The sequence below is a fragment of the Bos grunniens genome, chromosome 23, assembly GCF_055505025.1.
Source record: "Bos grunniens cultivar Pamir isolate PY7600 chromosome 23, Bosgru_T2T1.0, whole genome shotgun sequence".
NCBI lineage: Eukaryota > Metazoa > Chordata > Mammalia > Artiodactyla > Bovidae > Bos > Bos grunniens.
Genome location: NC_141187.1, coordinates 4,659,761 through 4,682,864, shown reverse-complemented (window position 1 = coordinate 4,682,864; position 23,104 = coordinate 4,659,761). Strand labels below are relative to the sequence as shown.

General features: G+C 46.5%; 1 protein-coding gene across 2 annotated transcripts in view; it reads right to left on the bottom strand.

The window, feature by feature from the left end:
* LOC147346521 (uncharacterized) overlaps positions 1-23,104 on the bottom strand; it is a 106,776-nt gene that overhangs the window by 36,985 nt on the left and 46,687 nt on the right. For both annotated transcript variants that reach the window (XM_086370998.1, XM_086370999.1), the window contains exon 3: positions 14,855-15,049. In XM_086370998.1, coding sequence (XP_086227124.1) covers positions 14,855-15,049 — 195 coding nt within the window. The remainder of the gene's footprint in view (positions 1-14,854; positions 15,050-23,104) is intronic.

Genomic DNA, 23,104 nt, shown 5'->3' with positions numbered 1-23,104 from the left:
ACCAGACCACCTGACCTGCCTCTTGAGAAATCTGTATGCAGGTCAGGAAGCAACAGTTAGAACTGGACATGGAACAACAGACTGGTTCCAAATAGGAAAAGGAGTATGTCAAGGCTGTATATTGTCACCCTGTTTATTTAACTTATATGCAGAGTACATCATGAGAAACGCTGGACTGGAAGAAGCACAAGCTGGAATCAAGATTGCTGGGAGAAATATCAATAACCTCAGATATGCAGATGACACCACCCTTATGGCAGAAAGTGAAGAGGAACTAAAAAGCCTCTTGGTCAAAGTGAAAGAGGAGAGTGAAAAAGTTGGCTTAAAGCTCAACATTCAGAAAACTAAGATCATGGCATCTGGTCCCATCACTTCATGGCAAATAGATGGGGAAACAGTGGAAACAGTGGCTGACTTTATTTTTCTGGGCTCCAAAATCACTGTAGATGGTGACTGCAGCCATGAAATTAAAAGACACTCCTTGGAAGGAAAGTTATGACCAACTTAGACAGTATATTAAAAAGTAGAGACATTACTTTGCCAACAAAGGTCCATCTAGTCAAGGCTATGGTTTTTCCAGTAGTCATGTATGGATGTGAGAGTTGGACTATAAAGAAAGCTGAGCGCCGAAGAATTGATGCTTTTGAACTGTGGTGTTGGAGAAGACTCTTGAGAGTCCCTTGGACTGCAAGGAGATCCAACCAGTCCATCCTAAAGGAGATCAGTCCTGGGTGTTCATTGATAGGACTGATGCTGAAGCTGAAACTTCAATGCTTTGGCCACCTGATGGGAAGAGCTGACTCATTTGAAAAAACCCTGATGCTGGGAAAGATTGAAGGCGGGAGAAGGGGACAACAGAGGATGAGATGGTTGGATGGCATCACCGACTCAATGGACATGGGTTTGGGTGGACTCCGGGAGTTGGTGATGGACAGGGAGGCCCAGTGTGCTGCGGTTCATGGGGTTGCAAGGAGTCAGACACCACTGAGCGACTGAACTGAACTGATGGCCCACTGTTGAATCTCCATAGTTGGATTTTCTTTTTAACCACACAACTGGAAAAAAGAAAAGATAAAAATACAAAAACGAAGAGGCACTATTGAGAGAGAGCAGATGGATTGATGCCGCTCACCAGGAGGGGGCGGAGAGGAGCGCAACAGTGGTATTTGGGAAACCTGAGGGCTAGCCTTTGACTGTGTGGATCACAATAAACTGTGGGAAATTCTGAAAGAGATGGGAATACCAGACCACCTCACCTGCCTCTTGAGAAATCTGTATGCAGGTCAGGAAGCAACAGTTAGAACTGGACATGGAACAACAGACTGGTTCCAAATAGGAAAAGGAGTACATCAAGGCTGTATATTGTCACCCTGTTTATTTAACTTATATGCAGAGTACATCATGAGAAATGCTGGGCTGGAGGAAGCACAAGCTGGAATCAAGATTGCCAGGAGAAATATCAATAACCTCAGATATGCAGATGACACCACCCTTATGGCAGAAAGTGAAGAGGAACTAAAAAGCCTCTTGTTGAAAGTGAAAGAGGAGAGTGAAAAAGTTGGCTTAAAGCTCAACATTCAGAAAACGAAGATCATGGCATCTGGTCCCATCACTTCATGGGAATAGATGGGGAAACAGTGGAAACAGTGTCAGACTATTTTTCTGGGCTCCAAAATCACTGTGGATGGTGACTGCAGCCATGAAATTAAAAGAAACTTACTCCTTGGAAGGAAAGTTATGACCAACCTAGATAGCATATTAAAAAGCAGAGACATTACTTTGCCAACAAAGGTCTGTCTAGTCAAGGCTATGGTTTTTCCAGTAGTCATGTATGGATGACTGGACTGTGAGGAGTCCAGTATGGAGAGTACGGAGAGTTGGACTGTGAAGAAAGCTGAGTGCCAAAGAATTGATGCTTTTGAACTGTGGTGTTGGAGAAGACTCTTGAGAGTCCCTTGGACTGCAAGGAGATCCAACCAGTCCATTCTGAAGGACATCAGCCCTGGGATTTCTTTGGAAGGAATGATGCTAAAGCTGAAACTCCAGTACTTTGGCCACCTCATGCGAAGAGTTGACTCATTGGAAAAGATTCTGATGCTGGGAGGGATTGGGGGCAGGAGGAGAAGGGGACGACAGAGGATGAGATGGCTGGATGGCATCACTGACTTGATGGACGTGAGTCTGAGTGAACTCCGGGAGGTGGTGATGGACAGGGAGGCCTGGCGTGCTGCGATTCATGGGGTCGCAAAGAGTTGGACACAACTGAGCGACTGAACTGAACTGAATTGGAGGACTGGGCTGGAGAAAAAAGGTCCAGAGAGATGGATTCATGACCCAGAAAAGAAACCGCACTTTGATTCTCAAGTGGGATGACTGGCTACAAATCCAAGCCATCAGACCACGGGAGGCCTCCTCACTGAGGCCCTGGACAAGCTCCAGGTCTTTCCCAGTGTGATTTCTCAAGAATGGAGGGGACACAGAGCTGCAGGAGCGCTACTTCGGCATCTTCACGGATGGCACCACTGTAAGCCACAGTACTCAGGCCAAGACCGAGAAGTCACCCCAGGCAAACAGAATTCCAAAAGAAGCTCTGAGTGTGTCCTTTAAAATAAATAAAGACATTTATACCTATCTTTCTAGAACAATTTAACGATCATTCTGTTTAGAGGTACACATTTTTCTGGTTAAAGGCAGAGTAATCAACTAGACCATCTCTGAAGACACTGTCTTTTCAGCTCTTTGATCCACCATTGTGCATGAAAACTTTAAAGGCACAAGTGGCTATCTAAAATTTTTCTGGAAAAGGAAGACTAAAGAAAATAATTTAGAAAATAAAAAATAGGGACTTCCCAGGTGGACCAATGGTTAAAAATCTGCCTTGCAACGTGGGGGACAGAGGTCAACCCTGGTTGGAGAACAAAGATCCCACGTGCACCAGAGCAACGAAGCCTGTTCAACACAACTACTGAGCTCAAGTACCTCAACTACTGAGCCCAAGTACCTCAACTATTGAGCCCAAGTACCTCAACTATTGAGCCCAGGTACTTCAACTAGAGGGTTCACGTGCCACAGAGAAAGATCCCACCTGCTGCAACTAAGCCAGAATAATACATAAATATTTTTTAAATAATAATAAAAATTTTCTAATTTTTAAAATTTCTATAAGCTCTCTTTGCCTGGAACTTAAACAATTTAAACTTTTTAAGACAAGGGATGATGCTGAGTACAAGATGAACAGAATGGCAACAGGCCTTGCTGCCATCAAAATACTGATGTCGAAAAGAATCATCGGTTAGAAGAATGTGCTTATTTTTCCCCAAGCAGAGCACATCAATCCCTTCGCCAAGCTCATCTTGGTTTCATGAGCTGCTTGAGAAATTAAACTTTATCTGTATCCGCACCATTCATTTATATAGACCACCTACCCTGCAAGCTCCTGGGGACCAATTATTCTTACACCTACTAACAGTAAACTTATAATAAATGAAATCTCTGGTAGAGTCGTATAATGGGTAGCAATGAGCAAAGACTCAGTAAGCTGAATGGATATTAGTCCACAAATTCCTTCTGAAGCAGTCAGCAGAAGAAATTTGACTTTATTCATTTAATGCATTCTCCAGAACCCCAAAGAGGAAAAGGAAACAAACATTTCCTCTAGGAGCTCTGTGTCTGCCAATTAATTAAGCCAGAGGAAGGTGTGAGCTGTAAGTAAGCCTTCCCCACAAAGGGCAGTGTCCTGAGGTTATGCAAATAAAGCTACAGGGGGCTCCACACAGGGAAAGGAGAGGAAAAGGCAAGACCACCTTAGTCCCCAAGCAGGAAAGGGAGAGAGAAACATCCTACATTCTCAGCGAGATCACAGAGGTCTGGTTAGTCTTTGCTACACGGCAGCGAGCTCCCAATTACAAAGATAACCTGAAATCCTGTTAATATTAACTTAAAATAAAAACTATGCAATGTTCCAAAATACCTTGCCCCCTTAAAATGACCTAAGCTGCAAAGAAAAAAACAGAAAATTTCCCCAAGACTTGAAAACAAAATCCAACAAGAAAAGGAAAAAGAGAGTGAGGTCAAGGAAGTGTTCTGGTAGGAGAAAGGACCGGGCTGGGAGGGGAAATCCGCCTGCCTGGGAAATCCTTTCCCGGTTCTACCTGAGACACCTTTTCTGGGCCAAGTACACACATCCTTCAGTGAAAGTCAAGAGCCCTGGACCCACCTCTGCCTAAGGCATTTGTAATTTTTTTCCTTTCCTTCTTTTTTTTTTTTTGGTATATTCAAGGGTTTGTTTTCCTGTGGTCACTGAAAACAAAAGACGTATTCAGATATGTGTGCTGTTTTAAACTGCATTTTCCCTGCCCCTGCTCCCCACCTCTGCTAACCACCTCTCTGCTCTCTGCATCTATAATTCTGAGGAAGGTGTTGAAGTTAAAGGAACCTCCACCCTCTTCCCGACCTCTTGGCTATGGAGGACCCCCCAACTCAGACCTCAGCTCTCTTTTCCATCAGTATTCACTTCCTGGGCCATCCTATCCAGTCTCATGGCTTTGATAGCATCCATGTATTGATAGTAATGACTCCATGAAGTCCAAACCCTAGGAAGTCTAGCAGATATTTCAGACTTAATATATCCAAACTGGAAATTTGATTTCTACCCCTCAACCCAAAACAGCTTCTTCCCTAGTATTCGCCTTTCAGAAATCAAGACCACCAGTCATCTGTGCTAAGCCTGCCTGTCCTCCAACCTCAGTCAAGTACCAAGCTAAAAACATGGAAACAACCCAAGTGTCCATCAACAGATGACAAAGAAGAAGTGGTACATATATACAATGGAATACTACTCAGTCATAAAAAAGAATGAAATAACGCCATTTGCAGTAACATGAATGGACCCAGAGATGATCATACTAAGTAAAGTAACTAAGAAAGAGAAAGACAAATATCATGATATCACCTATATGTGGAATCTAAAATATGACACAATATGACAGGAATGAACTTGTCTACAAAACAGAAGCCAAGACTCAGACTCACAGACATAAAGAATAGACTTGTGGCTGCCAAACAGGATGGGGTGGTGGAGAGGTGGACTAGGAGTCTGGGATTAGCAGACGCACACTATTACATACAGGATGGACAGACAACAAGGCCCTGTAACACTGGGAACCATATTCAACATGCTGGGATGAACCAAATGAAAAAGGTATGAAAAGAATACATACGCGTAAATGTACGTATATGTACAAATGAACAAATGATTCATGGACGTTGGCCACTTATCTCTGGTTCCTCTGCCTTTTCTAAATCCAGCTTGAACATCTGGAAGGTCATGGTTCATGTACTGTTGAAGCCTGGCTTGGAGAATTTTGAGCATCGCTTTGCTAGCATGTGAGATGAGGGCAATTTTATGGTAGTTTGAGCATTCTTTGGCATTGCCTTTCTTTGGGATCAGAATGAAAACTGACCTTTTCCAGTCGTGTGGCCACCACTGAGTTTTCCAAATTTGCTGGCATATTGAGTGCAGCACTTTTACAGCATCATCTTTTAGGATTTGAAATAGCTCAACTGGAATTCTATCACCTCCACTAGCTTTGTTCGTAGTGATGCTTCCTAAGGCCCACTTGACTTCACATTCCAGGATGTCTGGCTCTAGGTGAGTGATCACACCATCATGGTTATCTGGGTCGTGAAGATCTTTTTGTATAGTTCTTCTGTGTATTCTTGCCATGTCTTCTTAATATCTTCTGCTTTTGTTAGGTCCATACCATTCCTGTCCTTTATTGTGCCCATATTTATGTGAAATGTTCCTTTGGTATCTCTAATTTTCTTGAAGAGACCTCTAGTCTTTTCTATTCTATTGTTTTCCTCTATTTCTTTGCACTGACCACTAAGGAAGGCTTTCTTATCTGTCCTTGCTATTCTATGGAACTCTGCATTCAAATGGGTGCATCTTTCCTTTTCTCCTTGCCTTTAGGTGCTCTTCTTTTCACAGCTATTTGTAAGACCCTTTCCAAAAGCCATTTTGTCTTTTTGCATTTCTTTTTCTTGGGGATGGTCTTGACCACTGCCTCTTGTACAATGTCACAAACCTCTGTCCATAGTTCTTCAGGTACTCTATCTATCAGATCTATCCCCTTGAGTTTGGCCTGAGGTCAAACAACAGGGAGGGAACACAGCCCAGCCAATCTCAGAAAATTAGATTAAAGATTTACTGAGCATGGCCCCAACCATCATACCAAGACCCAGTTTCCCTCACAGTCAGTTTCTCTCATCAGGAAGCTTCCATAAGCCTCTTATGCTTATCCCTCAGAGGGCAGAGAGAATGAAAACCACAATCACAGAAAATTAATCAAACTGATCACATGGACCACAGCCTTGTCTAACTCAATGAAACTATGAATCATGTCATGTAGGGCCCCAAGATGAACGGGTCACGGTGGAGAGTTCTGACAAAATGTGGTCCACTGGAGAAGGGAATGGCAAACCACTTCAGTATTCTTGCTTTGAGAACCCCATGAATGGTATGAAAAGGCAAAAAGATAGGACACTGAAAGATGAACTCCCCAGGTCTGTAGGTGCCCAATATGCTACTGGAGATCAGTGGAGAAATAACTCCAGAAAGAATGAAGAGACGGAGCCAAAGCAAAACAAAACCCAGTTGTGGATATGCCTGGTGAAGGAAGTAAAGTCCGATGCTGTAAAGAGCAATATTGCATAGGAACCTGGAATGTTAGGTCCATGAATCAAAGTAAATTGGAAGTGGTCAAACAGGAGATGGTAAGAGTGAACATCAACATTCTAGGAATCAGTGAACTAAAATGGACTGGAATGGCTGAATTTAACTCAGATGACCATTTTATCACTACTGTGGGCAAGAATCCCTTAGAAAAAATGGAATAGCCCTCATAGTCAAATGCAGTACTTGGGTCCGAAATGCAGTACTTGAGTCTGAAATGCAGTACTTGGGTGCAATCTCAAAAACGACAGAATGGTCTCTGTTCGTTTCCGAGGCAAACCATTCACTATCACAGTAATCCAAGTCTATGCCCCAACCAGTAATGCTGAAGAAGCTGAAATTGAATGGTTCTATGAAGACCTACAAGATCTTCTAGAACTAACACCCAAAAAAGATGTCCTTTTCATCACAGGGGGCTGGAATGCAAACGTAGGAAGTCAAGAAATACATGGAGTAACAGACAAGTTAGGCCTTGGAGTACAGAATGAAGCAGGGCAAAGGCTAACAGAGTTTTGTTAAGAAAATGCACTAGTCATAGCAAACACTGTCTTCTAACAACACAAGAGAAGACTCTACACATGGACACCACTAGATGGTCAACACTGAAATTGGATTGATTATATTTTTTGCAGCCACAGATGGAGAAGCTCTATACAGTCAGCAAAACAAGACCAGGAGCTGAGTGTGACTCAGATCATGAACTCCTTATTGCCAAATTCAGACTTAAATTGAAGAAAGTAGGGAACACCACTAGACCATTCAGGTATGACCGAAATCAAATCCCTATGATTATACAGTGAAAGTGACAAATAGATCAAGGGATTACATCTGATAGACAGAGTGCCTGAAGAACTATAGATGGAGGTTCATGACATTGTACAGGAGGCAGGGATCAAGACCATCCCCAAGGAAAAGAAATACAAAAAGACAAAATGGTTGTCTGGAGGCTTTACAAATAGCTGAGAAAAGAAGAGAAGTGAAAGGCAAATGAGAAAAGGAAAGATATACCCATTTCAATGCAGAGTTCCAAAAAATAGCAAGGAAAGATAAGAAAGCCTTCCTCAGTGATCAATGCCAAGAAATAGAGGAAAATAATAGAATGGGGAAGACAACAGATCTCTTCAAGAAAATTAGAGATACCAAGGGAACATTTCATGCAAAGATGGGCTTGATAAAGGACAGAAATGGTATGGACCTAACAAAAGCAGAAGATATTAAGAAGAGGTGGCAAGAATACACAGAAGAACTGCACAAAAAAGATCTTCATGACACAGATAACCACAATGGTGTGATCACTCACCTAGAGCCAGACATCCTGGAATGTGAAGTCAAGTGGGCCTTAGGAAGCATCACTGCGAACAAAGCTAGTGGAGGTGATGGAATTCCAGTTGAGCTATTTCAAATCCTAAAAGATGATGCTGTAAAAGTGCTGCACTCAATATGCCAGCAAATTTGGAAAACTCAGAGGTGGCCACAGGACTGGAAAGGTCAGTTTTAATTCCAGTCCCAAAGAAAGGCAATGCCAAAGAATGTTTAAACTACTGCACAATTGCACTCATCTCACACGCTAGTAAAGTAATGCTCAAAATTCTCCAAGCCAGGCTTCAATAGTACATGAACCATGACCTTCCAGATGTTCAAGCTGGATTTAGAAAAGGCAGAGGAACAAGAGATCAAATTGCCAACATCTGGTGAGTCATAGAAAAAACATGAGAGTTCCACAAAAACATCTATTTCTGCTTTATTGACTACGCCAAAGCCTTTGACTGTGTGGATCACAACAAACTGTGGAAAATTCTTCAAGAGATGGGAATACCAAACCACCTGACCTGCCTCCTGAGAAATCTGTATGCAAGTCAAGAACAGAACTGTATATGGAACAACAGACTGGTTCCAAATCGGGAAAAGAGTATGTCAAGGCTCTTTACTGTCACCCTGCTTATTTAGCTTGTATGCAGAGTACATCATGAGAAACGCTGGGCTGGAGGAAGCACAAGCTGGAATCAAGATTGCCAGGAGAAATATCAATAACTTCAGATATGCAGATGACACCACCCTTATGGCAGAAAGTGAAGAACTAAAGAGCTTCTTGATGAAAGTGAAAGAGGAGAGTGAAAAAGTTGGCTTACAGCTCATCATTCAGAAAACGAAGATCATGGGATCTGGTCCCATCACTTCATGACAAATAGATGGAGAAACAATGGAAACAGTGACAGACTTTATTTTGGGGGGCTCCAAAATCACTGCAGATGGTGATTGCGGCCATGAAATTAAAAGACGCTTGCTCCTTCAAAGAAAACCTATGACAAACCTAGATAGCATATTAAAAAGCAGAGACATTACTCTGCCAACAAAGGTCCATCTAGTCAAAGTTATGGTTTTTTCAGTAGTCATGTATGGATGTGAGAGTTGGAGTATAAAGATAGCTGAGCCCCGAAGAATTGATGCTTTTGAACTATGGTGTTGGAGAAGACTCTTGAGAGTCCCTTGGACTGCAAGGAAATCCAACCAGTCCATCCTAAAGAAAATCAGTCTTGAATATTCATTGGAAGGACTGATGCTGCAGCTAAAACTTCAAAACTTTGGCCATCTGATGTGAAGAACTGACTCACTGGAAAAGACCCTGATGCTGGGAATGATTGAAGGCGGGAGGAGAAGGGGATCACAGAGCATGAGATGGTTGGATGGCATCACCGACTCAATGGACATGAGTTTGAGTAAACTCCAGTATTTGGTGATGGACAGGGAGGCCTGGCAGTCCATGGGGTTGCAAAGAGTCGGACAGGACAGGACTGAGCAACTGAACTGAACTGAACTAAACTGAATTAAGATACTGGTGACCTGCTTCAAAAGATCCCATGCACGCACTGCTGCACTCAGTGCCCTGACCCTGCAGCAGACCACCTCCAACCCACGCCTCCGCCGGAGACTCCTGTGCACTCACAGGCAAGTCTGGGTCAGTCTCCTGTTGGGTTAGTGCTCCTTTCTCCTGGGTCCTGGTGCGCACAAGGTTTTGTTTGTGCCCTCCAAGAGTCTGTGTCCCCAGTCCTGCGTATGTTCTGGCATACATTTGAATCACCTTACTGTACAGCAGAAATTAACACAACACTGAATCAACGGTACTTCAATAAACTTTTTTTAAAAGTACCAAGCTTGATTATCCAGTTACTCAGGGCAGGGGCCCCAGAGTGAAGGACAGAAGCCTTGGTTTTGCCAGCAGGGGGAGTGGGTGACCGCTTGGCTGGTGCCTGGAGGTGCTGGTGGTTTTTACTCAAAGTCCTTCACCGCCACTAAAAAAGATTCAGAGGCTCTGGGTCAAGGAAATGCCCACGATGAGGTTGAAACGTGCACAGAACTGGGATCCGTAAGCATAACAGGGTCAGAGTCAGGGCACCTGGTTATCTGCCGGTGCTCTCAAGTTCTGATCCCCTCTGTGTGTTCTATGTTAAGAGGGTCATGTGAGGGCAGAAACACTCCTGCTGCCTCCCCAGTCCTCTGCCCCAGAAGGCCAAGCTCACCGAGAAGCGTGGCCAGAAGGAGGTTCAGGGCTTCTCTGTGCTGCTCAGTGCCATTTAAAAATGGGTACTGATGGATGCAAAAGTTGAAAAACATCTACACATGTAGGAAAACTGAGACTTTACGTGATGAAACTATGATCCATCCGTGAGGATGAACTTCTAGCCCCAGAAATGGGATCGTCTGAACCTCTGTATTCCACGTGCTCTGGTAGGAACTCCTGGGCTTACGTCTTCATTCTGTCATCCCCCAGCTGAGTGACCTTGACAAGCTTCCTCTTCTGGAAAGTGAGCACCTGCGCCAGAGAACGACTGGGAAGGTAAAAGGCAGAAAGCAGGGACGCACAGAGCCGCGTGCTTACGGGGGTGCGAGGGAGCGAGTGTGCGGTGACGCGGCACCCACCCCGGGGATGGTGGGATGGGGACGTTTCGGCTCTAGGAGTCAGACCCCAAAAAGCTCTGCAAAGTCAAAATACTAGAGAAGCAAGGGAGATCTGGATCTAGTTATCTTTTCTGCTTCAAGATGGTAAAAATTCCTAAATGTTCCAGAGACATGTCTTCTTTTACAGGATAAGTCCGAAGACCCAAGAGAGAACATCAGGATGGATGTTTGCCTTACTCACTCTTAGAATCATCTCATTTCCCCAAAAGAGCAGGGAAAGAAAATCACATTATTAACTTCATTTATATTAGTGATCTCTATTACAAATTCTCAGAGCCACACTGGAGTATAAAAGCTACACACAGAACAAGTAAACAGGTCGGAGCCGCTAAGACGCTGAAACATAATGCACTGCCCGAGGCTCGGGCGCTTCCTGGCTGAAACTGCACCGTCACGTTTCTGAGTCACCTCCTCACAGCGAGATCCGGTGTCAGTCCAGCAGACTCCTGGGCCTTTTGCTCACTCAGACTACCGCCAGAAAGGCCTGCAGTGCTTCCTGTAAAGTCATTCACACAATCCCGAGTCAGCACAGCTGATGTACTTTATTCCACCTCCAGGCCCCCATGAGAGCTGCCCTCGGGGCACCGCAGTAGCAGGCTCTGGGCTTGGGGAGAGGAGGCAGCACCCAGCGGCCCACGGGCTGGACCCAACCCCACCCGGAGAGGGACCGGAGGCTGGCGCTCACGTCCCGGTACAGCATGCAAAGAAATGCCAGCAAGGCTGTGCTACCAGCTCAGACAACCTCCAGTCTCCAGAACAACCCCGAGGAGACGCACACAGATGGACGAGGTGAGCTTCACCCGCGCAGAGAAAGCTTCTGCAACGTCCTTCTCGTCCTTCTTGCTTGCTCACAACAGGACAGCCCCCACCGCCCCTTCCTGCCCTCCAACCCCACTGCCTCCCAAAGAATCCTGCTGAAGAGGGCAAAGGCCACCCGTAGCGTCCCCACCAGAAGTCACCACCAGATGGAGTCAGAGAGCAACCGGCGAAGCCCACGTTCAGGTCCCAAACACCAGGCACCAGACCCTTGGGACAGCTGCCGACCCAGCCCTGCCCTGCTCCGGTTCAGTTCCTGATGACGGCTCACCTCCTCCAGGGCCTCCATGACACACAGAAGATGCAGTTTAAATGCAGTGGTATCATGGCCCCCTCTCTCTTTCCAGCTTTATCCTGTACATTTCTCATCCCAGACCTGACCTCTGCTGCCTGTCCAATTCCTACGTGTACTTAAGCCCAACTCAGTCCTGTCTCTTGAAGTAGTTGCTCCCTGACCATCCCATTTGGGAGATGAAAAAAAAAAAAAAACCCTCCCTGTTGTCCAGATCCTGTAGGGCGTATGCCGTGTCGTGTGTGCACATCACTCATCCGTTTATTTAAAAAAAAAGCATCAGATGCTGTTTACCAGGAGATATTCTAAATCAGACGACTCAGCCCCTGGGGAAGACAGGTCTGGGAGGAAAGGAAATGAAGGTATCACTATGTTCTGAGTATTGATGCCAAGCAGGCCATCACCTCCACACGTCAGTTCATCCTCACCCATCAGGGAGGCCACCGTCGCTATGATGACTCCACAATACGAAAGCTGGGTCTCCAGGAATTGGACAGCTGGGTAAAGATGATCACATGTGTTCTTTGCCCTCCAGGGTCCCTGTCTGCCCCCCACACTGCTCATCCCTGCCCTGCCTTGTCCTCGGGTGCTGAGCTCTGAGATCTGCATCACTCACGCCCCCTGCCCTCTGGCATCCTGCTGGGTCGGGTCATGGAAAAGCGGCGCACCTGCCCCCCCACCCTCGTCCTGACTCAGCACGCTCTGGCGGGCTGCAGCCCTCAGCCACAGCTCCTGGAAACCAGCCTTCCCACAGGGACCCAGCAAGACGACTGCCTGCTGTCACCCCTGCAGGCCAGGAGTGGTGGGTAAGCGGTAGACAGGCTCCACAGGAAGCTGGCTGCACCATCGCAGCCCTAGTCACACTTCTGGGCAGTCTTTACATGAAACTCTTAGTGTGAAGACTGCTTCCTGCCAGGTCCACGGAGGGGAAGGCAAACATGCATCTGTCTCACTATAGAGCCTGTCTTTCTCACCTGGGTAACTGCTCTGCTCAACATCTGGGCAAAGCACCTCACTCTCATGGGAAGGATCAGAAAAGACTTCCCTGAGCGGGTCGCCTGATGACAAGTCAGTGGTCAAGGTGGACTGGAAATCACCAGGCAAAGAGACAGCAAGGCAAGGTGATCCAGGACAGACTCACCAGGCATGGGGACCACGTCTGACCACCCGCGGCAGTCGGGCACAGGGCTCAGGGGAGAATAAAGGCGCGATGATGCCGACTTACTTCTCCATCCACGTAGGAAAAACGGGAGAGAGAATTAGCTAAATTCAGAGCAGGAAAACCAAGCAGGAGAGCCCTACCTTCAACAAGGCCACATTGCAGAAGATAAGCCCCGCTGCTGTTTAGCATAAGATGCCCCCTAACGCCCAGCCAGACCCTGGTCTCATCTCCCAGCATCACTGAGCTGCCCCGAGCCTGCCGCACCATCGGGCGTCCTGGCTTCTGTGTCTGCCCTCCTCATCAGAGACGCTGCCCTCTGCTTCCCATCTGCTCGACTCCCCTCTCAGGACATCTCAGGCGTCTGCTTCTCTGCACACACGGCTGGATCTGCACAACGTTCCCTCGTGCCGGTGCATAGTCCACAGCAGCACTTCGCTAACTCGGACCCACCCTGCTTACTTATGCGCATCTGTCCACCGATGGGGCCAGGAGACCCAGGAAGCAGGAGGCCAGCAGCTTGCAGAGAGGTGCTGGGGCTCCGGAGCCCGTGGCCCAGACCCAATCCCTGGCACTGTCCCAGCCCCTGGGTGAACTCAGGCAAGTTATGACCCTCTCTGGGGCTCTATTTCATCATCCAGAAAATGGGGATAACACCAGCCTCCACCTCAAAGGCTTGTTAAGTGAGTCACGTAGAACAATGCCTGGGCCACAAAGAAGCCGTCAGTAATGTCAGTTGTTAACATATGTCTGTGTATCCCTTATTTCCTGTGTAGAAAAGTTTTTGTTGAATGGATGAATTTTCCCACTATTTCATTTTGCTCCATGTAGACACCAAATTCTGCTTAGCCTTTGCTTTATATAAGCATGAAAGGAAGACTCTCTAAATATGTGTTTATCTTACAGGTGGTTAAATGGGACCTTTTCTGTAAAGGAATTCAGCTTCTTGCCACTGTTTCTGGCCTGGGAGCAAACTCCACCTACATTTGCTACACAGTCACCCCACTGAAAACAGCAGGGCTGTTTTCACAACTCACAGGGACATATCATCACATCAACTCTTGCCGGCTCCCCTCGGGTGACCAGAGTCACGACCATGGGCCCCCACGACACAGAAGTGACCCACAGGAAAACTTGTCTCAACGCTGAAGCAATGCAAGGTTAGTGAAGTCATGAAATACTCTCTACAAGTTTTTTAAAATGTCAGCTTCTAAGCCCCAAAGTCTTAACTGTTACAAGCCTGGCAACACATCCCTTGGTGAGAGCCCCAACCGACACAGAAAATCAGAGCACATGTAATAGTGTGCTCAGGAGGTGAGGAGGGGAGACCGGCTTCCAGGTGCGCCCCACACTTCCCAGGTAACTGTCCAGGTGACTTCCCAGCTAACTGTCCAGGTGACTTCCCAGCCAACTGTCCAGTCTGGCTGACAGAGACCGAGGGTACTCCCTAGAAAAGGAGAGCATGGTCCCGTGGGAGCAAAAGCAAGCCCATCCCAGAGGACGCAGCACCCCAGCATCGCCCTAACAGGAGCTGCAGAGGAGGGGTCAGCCCTCCGCCCAGGCCTCCCAACTCCAATGCCGCTTTGTGGAGGCCCCTGGTCCCTGGCCCAGCTCTCACCACGGCCAGGCCTCGGCGGGGGAACCCTGTGGCCCCATCCGGCCTGTGGACCCCGCACTCAGGGTCAGGATTCCCGTTTTCAGTCTCCCCTCCCGCCAGCGACCAGGACTTCCTGGGAAACCACACTCCACACTGACACAGCGGAGCTCAGTGCCACTGGCCGGGACGATCAGAGACTCACTGAGCACTTCAGGTCGACCTGACCATTTCTGAGGACTGAGATGGACCGCTCCAGGCGACACCGCACCTAACACTCCCGGCACGCCCGCCCCCACTCACCGGTCTGCGGGCAGCGGCGCTCTGCACGCTCTGGTAGAACTCCGGCGGGACGCGCGCGCCCCTGCGGAGCCGCCGCCGCCTCACTGCGCCGTCCTGCTCGCTCTGCACCGGGACCTCCGCGGCGGGCTTCACATCCTCCAGCCGGGCGGCCGCGGCGGCGCGTCTGCGGAGGTGTCGGGGGCTGGATCGGAATCCCTGCGCAGGAGACACAAGCGGACACATGCAGGTTGGTGCCGGTGAGCTGCGCTGTTCCCTGCGGCTCGCGGTGCAGGCGGCGCCAAAGCCACCAGCCCCGCGGGGGCCCTCTGCCCACCCACAGGAAGCCCGACGCGGGGCAAGACCCAGGTTCCCGGTCCAGAGTTATTCTACACTGAGAAACGCTTTTAATAAACAACAGAGTCCTACCGTATAAAGCGCAGGGAACCATACTCAATATCCTGTGATAAACCGTCATGGAAGAGAATATGAAAAAGAATAGATGTGTGTACAACTGAGTCACTTTGCTGTACAGCAGAAATTAATACATTATAATCGACTACACTTCAATACATTTTTTTAAAAAAAGAGAACTGTTTTTAACCCAGAAATGCCAGTTTTTTAAAAAAAAGAGTAGGCAGACACACTGCTTTACTTCTGTGTACACAAAGTGTGAAGAAGGGGGCTCCGTGATGATGGGGAGGGTTGGGACCCAGTAGTACCCCGGAGAAAGGGCCCTCTGCCTCCCTTCAGGAAGGAAGGCCAGGAATGCAAGGCATCACCAAGCAACACCTTAAAGTGAAGACCTAAAACTAACTGGACGAAGGACGGTGTAGTGTGGCTTTGGAGGTCAGATGCGCCAGGGTCCAAACGCTGCTCATTATAGCTACACGTTTATTAAATATTAATGACCTAACTTTTCTAGTCTAACCAATGGATAACATTCTCAAAGGTTTTTATTTTACCCTTTATTTTACTACACGCATAGAATTTTATTATTTTTTCTAATTAACTTTTATTGAAGTGTATAGTTGCTTTATCCGAGAAGGCAATGGCACCCCACTCCAGCACTCTTGCCTGGAAAATCCCATGGATAGAGGAGCCTGGTGGGCTGCAGTCCATGGGGTCGCTAAGAGTCGGACACGACTGATCGACTTCACTTTCACTTTTCACTTTCATGCATTCGAGAAGGAAATGGCAACCCACTCCAGTATTCTTGCCTGGAGAATCCCAGGGACAGGGGAGCCTCGTGGGCTGCCGTCTATGGGGTCACACAGAGTCAGACACGACTGAAGAGACTTAGCAGCAGCAGCAGCATAGTTGCTTTATAATGTTATTTTCTGCAGTACAGCAAAGTGAATCAGCCCTATGTATACATATATCCCCTCTTTTTAAATTTCTTTCCCATTTAGGTCACCACAGAACACTAAGTAGAGTTCCCTGTGCTATATACTCTGTTCCCATTACTTATCTATTTTACACACAGTATCAATAGCCTATACGTATCCATCTCAATCTCCCAATTACCCCCACCCTCCTTTCCTCCCTTGGTATCCATACATTTTTTTCTCTACTCTGTGTCTGTTTCTGCTTTCTCTCACAGGGTTTTTTAGAAGGTAACAGATGTTAAAGGGCTTCCCTGGTGGCTCAGCTGGTAAAGAATCTGCCTGCAATGCGGGAGCCCTGGGTTCGATCCTTGGGTCGAGAAGATCCCCTGGAGAAGGGAAAGGCTCCCCACTCCAGTATTCTGGCCTGGAGAATTCCATGGACTGTATAGTCAATGGGGTTGCAAAGAGTTGGACGCGATTGTGCGACTTTCACTTCAATTTCAATGGATGTTAAAATTCTAAGCACAGCATCTGGCAAACGGCAGGCGCTGAACAAAAGGTTAATTTCCCTTCTCTTTTAAGTAAGGTAAGGACAACTCGCTGGACAAGGAAACAAGCTCTGTTGTGCATCTGGGAATGTGCATCTGGTTTTGGAAAACACCACAGAATTCCATAAAATGATGCCTATCCACGGCCGGTGCTTTGCGGCAGAGCAGAAGCCAGCCACAGAGTTCACGAGCAGACTGGGATGGGTGACGGGGGGCAGCAGAGGGCACGTGGGGCCAGCAGATCCCACACGAGGATAAACGGATGAAGCTGAGCTCAGTGGGGCGAGCGGCACGTGCAGAGCAGATAGGATCTATGCTCCAGGCATGGGAGCAAGAGGGAAGAACAGAGGGGTAAGGGATGACTTAGCAGCAGCAGCAGCTCTGTCCATGGGATTTGCCAGGCAAGAGTACTGGAGTGGGTTGCCATTGCCTTCTCCACTAATGTTACTACCAATAGACTTTCTTGGTGGCTCAGATGGTAAAGCGTCTGCCTACAATGTGGGAAACCCAAGTTCAATCCCTGGGTCGAGAAGATCTCCTGGAGAAGGGAATGGCAACCAATTCCAATATTCTTGCCTGGAAAACTCCATGGACAGAGGAGCCTGGTAGGCTACAGTCCATGGGGTTGCAAAGAGTCGGACACGACTAAGCAACTTCACTTTCTTTTCTATTATTACCAATAGAAGGCCTCAAAGGCCTTACAAATTCTAGAAATAAAACCACAAAAAACTCGCTTAAAGTGATCAAAAAAAAATTAGTAGTCATTCTGGAGAATAATAACCCAGTAAATCCACACCCCTGTATCTACTCTAGAGGAACTTTGCCAAGTATGCCCAAGAAGATGGTCAAGCATTGCTTACATAAAAATTAGAAACTGTTTAAATCAGTCTTTTCTAAGATTCTTCAATTTTCATTCCACCTTCACATTTGTGAGGCTCTGAGCACCATCACATAAGCCTCTGTGATTTCTCTCATATCCAAATACACGTGCACTATTTTAAAATAACTCTTTACAAGCACGACAGGGCAGGACACAGACAACAGCCAGGCTATCTGGGCTCATGATGGCTTCTGTCACTTCCTAGCTGTCTCATCTTGAAGAGTTGCTTAGCCACATCCTCATCTGTAAAATGGAGCTTAAAAACACTACTTAATTCACAGATTTGTTAAGAAGAATAAATAAATGTAAAGTACTTACTGCCTGGTATACCGTAAAACATAAGGGTCACCTATGATCATTCAGTATATTGCTTGTGTAAATAAAAGATATTCTTAAAGACTAAGGCGTGTTATTAATCCAATACAAAAAGGAAAAGGATCACACTGCAGGTATTCCTCGCTGCCAGACACGGAGGCACCAACCTCCCTGCTCATCAGGAGAGCTCTTCACTCCAGAGCATCCCAGGCGCTCACTGTCCTCAGTCAGAACCATCTGCGCTGGAACCCCAGCTCTCCCACTTCTAGATGTACGATCTCGGAGCTCAGAGATCACTACTTCTCAGAGCCTCAGATTCTTCTTCTGCCGAATGCATACAATACTCGCCTCTCACGGGGTCAGACAGTGTTTAAAGGAGACGGTCCACATGAGCCTCCTGGAACAGTACACATATCAGTGTACGCAGTCGATGCGTTACCCCCTTTATCACTACAGTCCCACTTCCTGGATCCTGAGGTACCAATTCACCTGCCAGAAGCTCAGAACTACGACCACAGACACTGCAAACCGAACGGACTCATCACTGAGCGGGCAGCTTCTTCGTTTCCCTAAAGCAATGCAGAGCATTGGGGTTTACTGCACGGGCTCGTTCTAAACACTATCAAAAAATATGCCGTGACTTTTAAAAACAATTTATTTATTTATTTAGGGCAGAGCTGGGTCTTGGGTGCTTTGCGGTCTTTCTCCAGTTGCAGGGAGTGGGGGCTTCTCACTGCGCTGGCTTCTCCTGCTGTGAGCACAGACTCCAGGCGCCCAGCCGTCAGCAGCTGCAGCGCGCAGGTTCAGTAGTTTCAGGGCATGGATGAAGCTGCTCCACACAACGTGGAATCTTCCAGGGCAGAGATCGAACCCATGTCCCCTGCGTTGGCAGGCAGACTCTTATCCACTGTGCCAACAGGAAGTTCCTAAGTCATGACTTTTAACAAAAAGAAATTTTCTTTTGAAACAGCAGGTGGTGCTATAAGCTCTCATAGGTGTTAACAGGCTTTGATGCCATCAGTATAAAGTCCACTTCTCCCTCCAGTCATTTGATCTTGCCCATGTGCCCTTCAAGGACTGATGCTGAAGCTGAAACTCCAATACTTTGGCCACCTGATGCAAAGAGCTGACTCATTTGAAAAGACCCTGCTGCTGGGAAAGATTGAAGGCGGGAGGATAAGAGGACAACAGAAGATGAGATGGTTGGATGGCATCACCGACTCAGTGGACATGGGTTTGAGTAACCTCTGGGAGTTGGTGATGGACAGGGAGGCCTGGAGTGCTGCAGGGCACGGGGTCGCAAAGAGTCGGACACGACTGAGCAACTGAACTGAACTGAACATGCCCTTCAACCAGTAGGTGACAGGCACTTGGCAGTCTCTCGGTAATGGACTTCTGTCATTTTTAGGGCACCCTATTATTAAATTTTTAAAATTCTTTATTGAAGCATAGTTGATTTAAAATGTGTCTGTTTCCGGTGCACAGCACAATGATTCCATAATTGTATTATATATGGTGGTTTAGCTGCTAAGTCCGGAAAAGGCAATGCCAACCCACTCCAGTACTCTTGCCTGGAAAATCCCATGGATGGAGGAACCTGGTAGGCTGCAGTCCATGGGTTGAGAAGAGTCGGACATGACTGAGCAACTTCACTTTCAGTTTTCACTTTCATGCACTGGAGAAGGAAATGGCAACCCACTGTTCCTGCCTGGAAAATCCCAGGGACGGGGGAGCCTGGTGGGCTGCCATGTATGGGGTCGCACAGAGTTGGACATGACTGAAGCGACTTAGCAGCAGCAGCAGCTAAGTTATGTCCGACTCTTGTGACCCCATGGACAGTAGCCTGCCAGGCTCCTCTGTCCATAGGATTCTTCAAGCAAGAACACTGGAGTGGGTTGCCATTTCCTTCTCCAACTTTTTTTTATTGTATATACATACACACATATATATAAGGCTCCCCAGGTGGTACTAGTGGTAAAGATAAAGAACCAGACTGCTAATGTAGGAGACATAAGGGACACAAGTTTGATCCCTGGGTCGGGAAAATCCCCTGAAGAAGGGCATTGCAACCCACTCCAGTGTTCTTGCCTGGAGAATTCCATGGACAGAGGAGGCTGGCGGGCTACAGCCCATGGGATCACAAACAGTCAGACACAACTGAATCGACTTAGCATGCACATGCCCACATACATTCTTTTTCAGATTCCTTTCCCATATAGGTTATCACAAAGAATTTGAGTACAGTTCCCTGCACTATACAATAGGTCCTTGTAGATTACCCATTTTATTTATAGTAGTGTGTATCTGTTAATCCCAAACTACTAATTTATCCCTCCCCTCCTTTTCCCTTTGGCAACAATAAGTTTATTTTCTATGTCTGTGAGTCTAGTTCTGTTTTGTAAATAAATTCATTTGTACCATTTTTTTAGATTCCACAAATAAGTTATATCATATGATATTTGTCTTTCTGACTTCAGTTCAGTTCAGTGGCTCAGTCGTGTCCAACTCTTTGTGACCCCATGAATCGCAGCACACCAGGCCTCCCTGTCCATCACCAACTCCCGGAGTTCACCCAGACTCATGTCCATCGAGTCAGTGATGCCATCCAGCCATCTTATCCTCTGTCGTTCCCTTCTCCTCCTGCCCCCAATCCCTCCCAGCATCAGAGTCTTTTCCAATGAGTCAACTCTTCGCATGAGGTGGCCAAAGTACTGGAGTTTCAGCTTTAGCATCATTCCTTCCAAAGAAATCCCAGGGCTGATCTCCTTCAGAATGGACTGGTTGGATCTCCTTGCAGTCCAAGGGACTCTTAAGAGTCTTCTCCAACACCACAGTTCAAAAGCATCAATTCTTCGGCACTCAGCCTTCTTCAAAGTCCAACTCTCACATCCATACATGACCACAGGAAAAACCATAGCCTTGACTAGACAGACCTTTGTTGGCAAAGTAATGTCTTTGCTTTTGAATATGCTTTCTAGGTTGGTCATAACTTTTCTTCCAAGGAGTAAATGTCTTTTAATTTCATGGCTACAGTCACCATCTGCAGTGATTTTGGAGCCCCCAAAAAATAAAGTCTGTTTCCCCATCTATTTCCCATGAAGTGATGGGACCGGATCCCATGATCTTCATTTTCTGAATGTTGAGCTTTAAGCCAACTTTTTCACTCTCCTCTTTCACTTTCATCAAGAGGCTCTTTAGTTCCTCTTCACTTTCTGCCATAAGGGTGGTGTCATCTGCATATCTGAGGTGATTGCTATTTCTCCCGGCAATCTTGATTCCAGCTTGTGCTTCTTCCAGTCCAACGTTTCTCATGTATGATAATCTCTAGGTCCACCCATGTGGCTGCAAATGGCATTATTTCAGTCTTTCTTATGGCTGAGTAATAGTCCATTGTGCGTATGTACACACATTTTTGATCCATTACTCTGTCAATGGACATTTAGGTTGCTTCCATGTCTACAGGCCACCCCATGTTGTCAGCACCCTTTGAGTCAGCACCCTCTCAGACTTGCAGTCCTGATATGCAGCTAAGCCCAGGAGCTCCACAGACCACCCAGCATCTCCTCTCTTAATAACCCGGCACAGTGCCTGGGGGAGCTCGTGGCTGAGAGTCAGCCCACCGAAGTCCCACTGTTTGGACACTGAGTACTGAATGGAGGGAGGGAGAGACTGAAAATAGCAGAAGGAATTCACTCATCCAGTGGCCACACCAACCACCTTCTGAAGCTCCTAATTCTGTCTGTTCTAATCTTTCAGTCTTAATTGTGAGTTCTACCATATATTTGTATTAAATTCTCTTTCAGTAGGAGATGACACTGCACTCCCTTATTCTTGCCTGGAAAATTCCAAGGACAGAGGAGCCAGATGGGCTACAGTCCACAGGGTCACAAAGAGTCAGACACAAATGAACATGGCACATCCATATATACTCTTTCAGTTTAAGTCAGACTCGGATCCCACTGCCTGCAAACAAAACCCCTGATGCATGCACGTGGCTAGCTATTTCCCTCAGGTGCTAAACACTCAGACTGAACCAGGCTGTTTGTGTAGACTGATAAAAAAAGGAGAAAGCAACAATTTACTAAGCACCATTTAGATGCTAAGCCTAGTATACCCACTGAGACAAGCAAATTGAGGCTTATCAGGATTAAGAAATCTCCCTATGGCCAAAACCTCTGCCACCAAAAGAAATCACAGATATTTGAATACTGAATTATAGGGGCTGCAGATATCTAGAAATACCATTTATATTCATTGTTACTTCAAAATCATAGTAGTTGGTAAACATGCCACTAGATCTTGTCATTTAACGCATTAATCAGTTCAGTTTAGTCACCAGTCGTGTCCAACTCTTTGCGACCCCATGGACTGCATTAATAAAGAAGTACGTTTATTGCTCTGTCAAAAATGTTTTTTATTGAAGCGTAATTGATTTACACTATCTGCATGAGCTTCAAGTGTACAGCAAAGCAATTCAGTTATACAGATATATGTCTGCTGCTGCTGCTGCTAAGTCGCTTCAGTCGTGTCCGACTTGGTGCGACCCCAGAGACGGCAGCCCACCAGGCTCCCCGTCCCTGGGATTCTCCAGGCAAGAACACTGGAGTGGCTTGCCATTTCCTTCTCCAATGCATGAAAGTGAAAAGTGAAAGTGAAGTCGCTCAGTCGTGTCCGACTCTTAGCGACCCCATGGACTGCAGCCTACCAGACACCTCCACCCATGGGATTTTCCAGGCAAGAGTACTGGAGTGGGGTGCAATTGAGATATACGTATATATTTATATTATTTTTCAATTATTTTCCATTATAATTTACTACAAGGTATTGAATATAGTTTCCTGTGCTGTACAGTAAAACTTTATTGTTTATCTGTTTTATATATGGTAATGTGAATCTGTTAATCCCATACCCTAGTTTATCGCTCTCTCACCCCTTCCCCTTTGGTAACCATAAATTTGTTTCCTGTATCTATGAATCTCTTTCTGTTCTGTAAATAAGTTCATTTGTACTATTTTTTAGATTCCACATATAAGTGATATCATATAATATGTGTCTTTCTCCGACTTACTTCACTTAGTACGATCATCTCTAGATCCATCCATGTTGCTTCAAATGGCCATATTTCATTCATCATGGCTGAGTAATATTCTATTGTGTATATGTACCACAACTTCTTTATCCACTCATCTGTGAGTGAACCTTT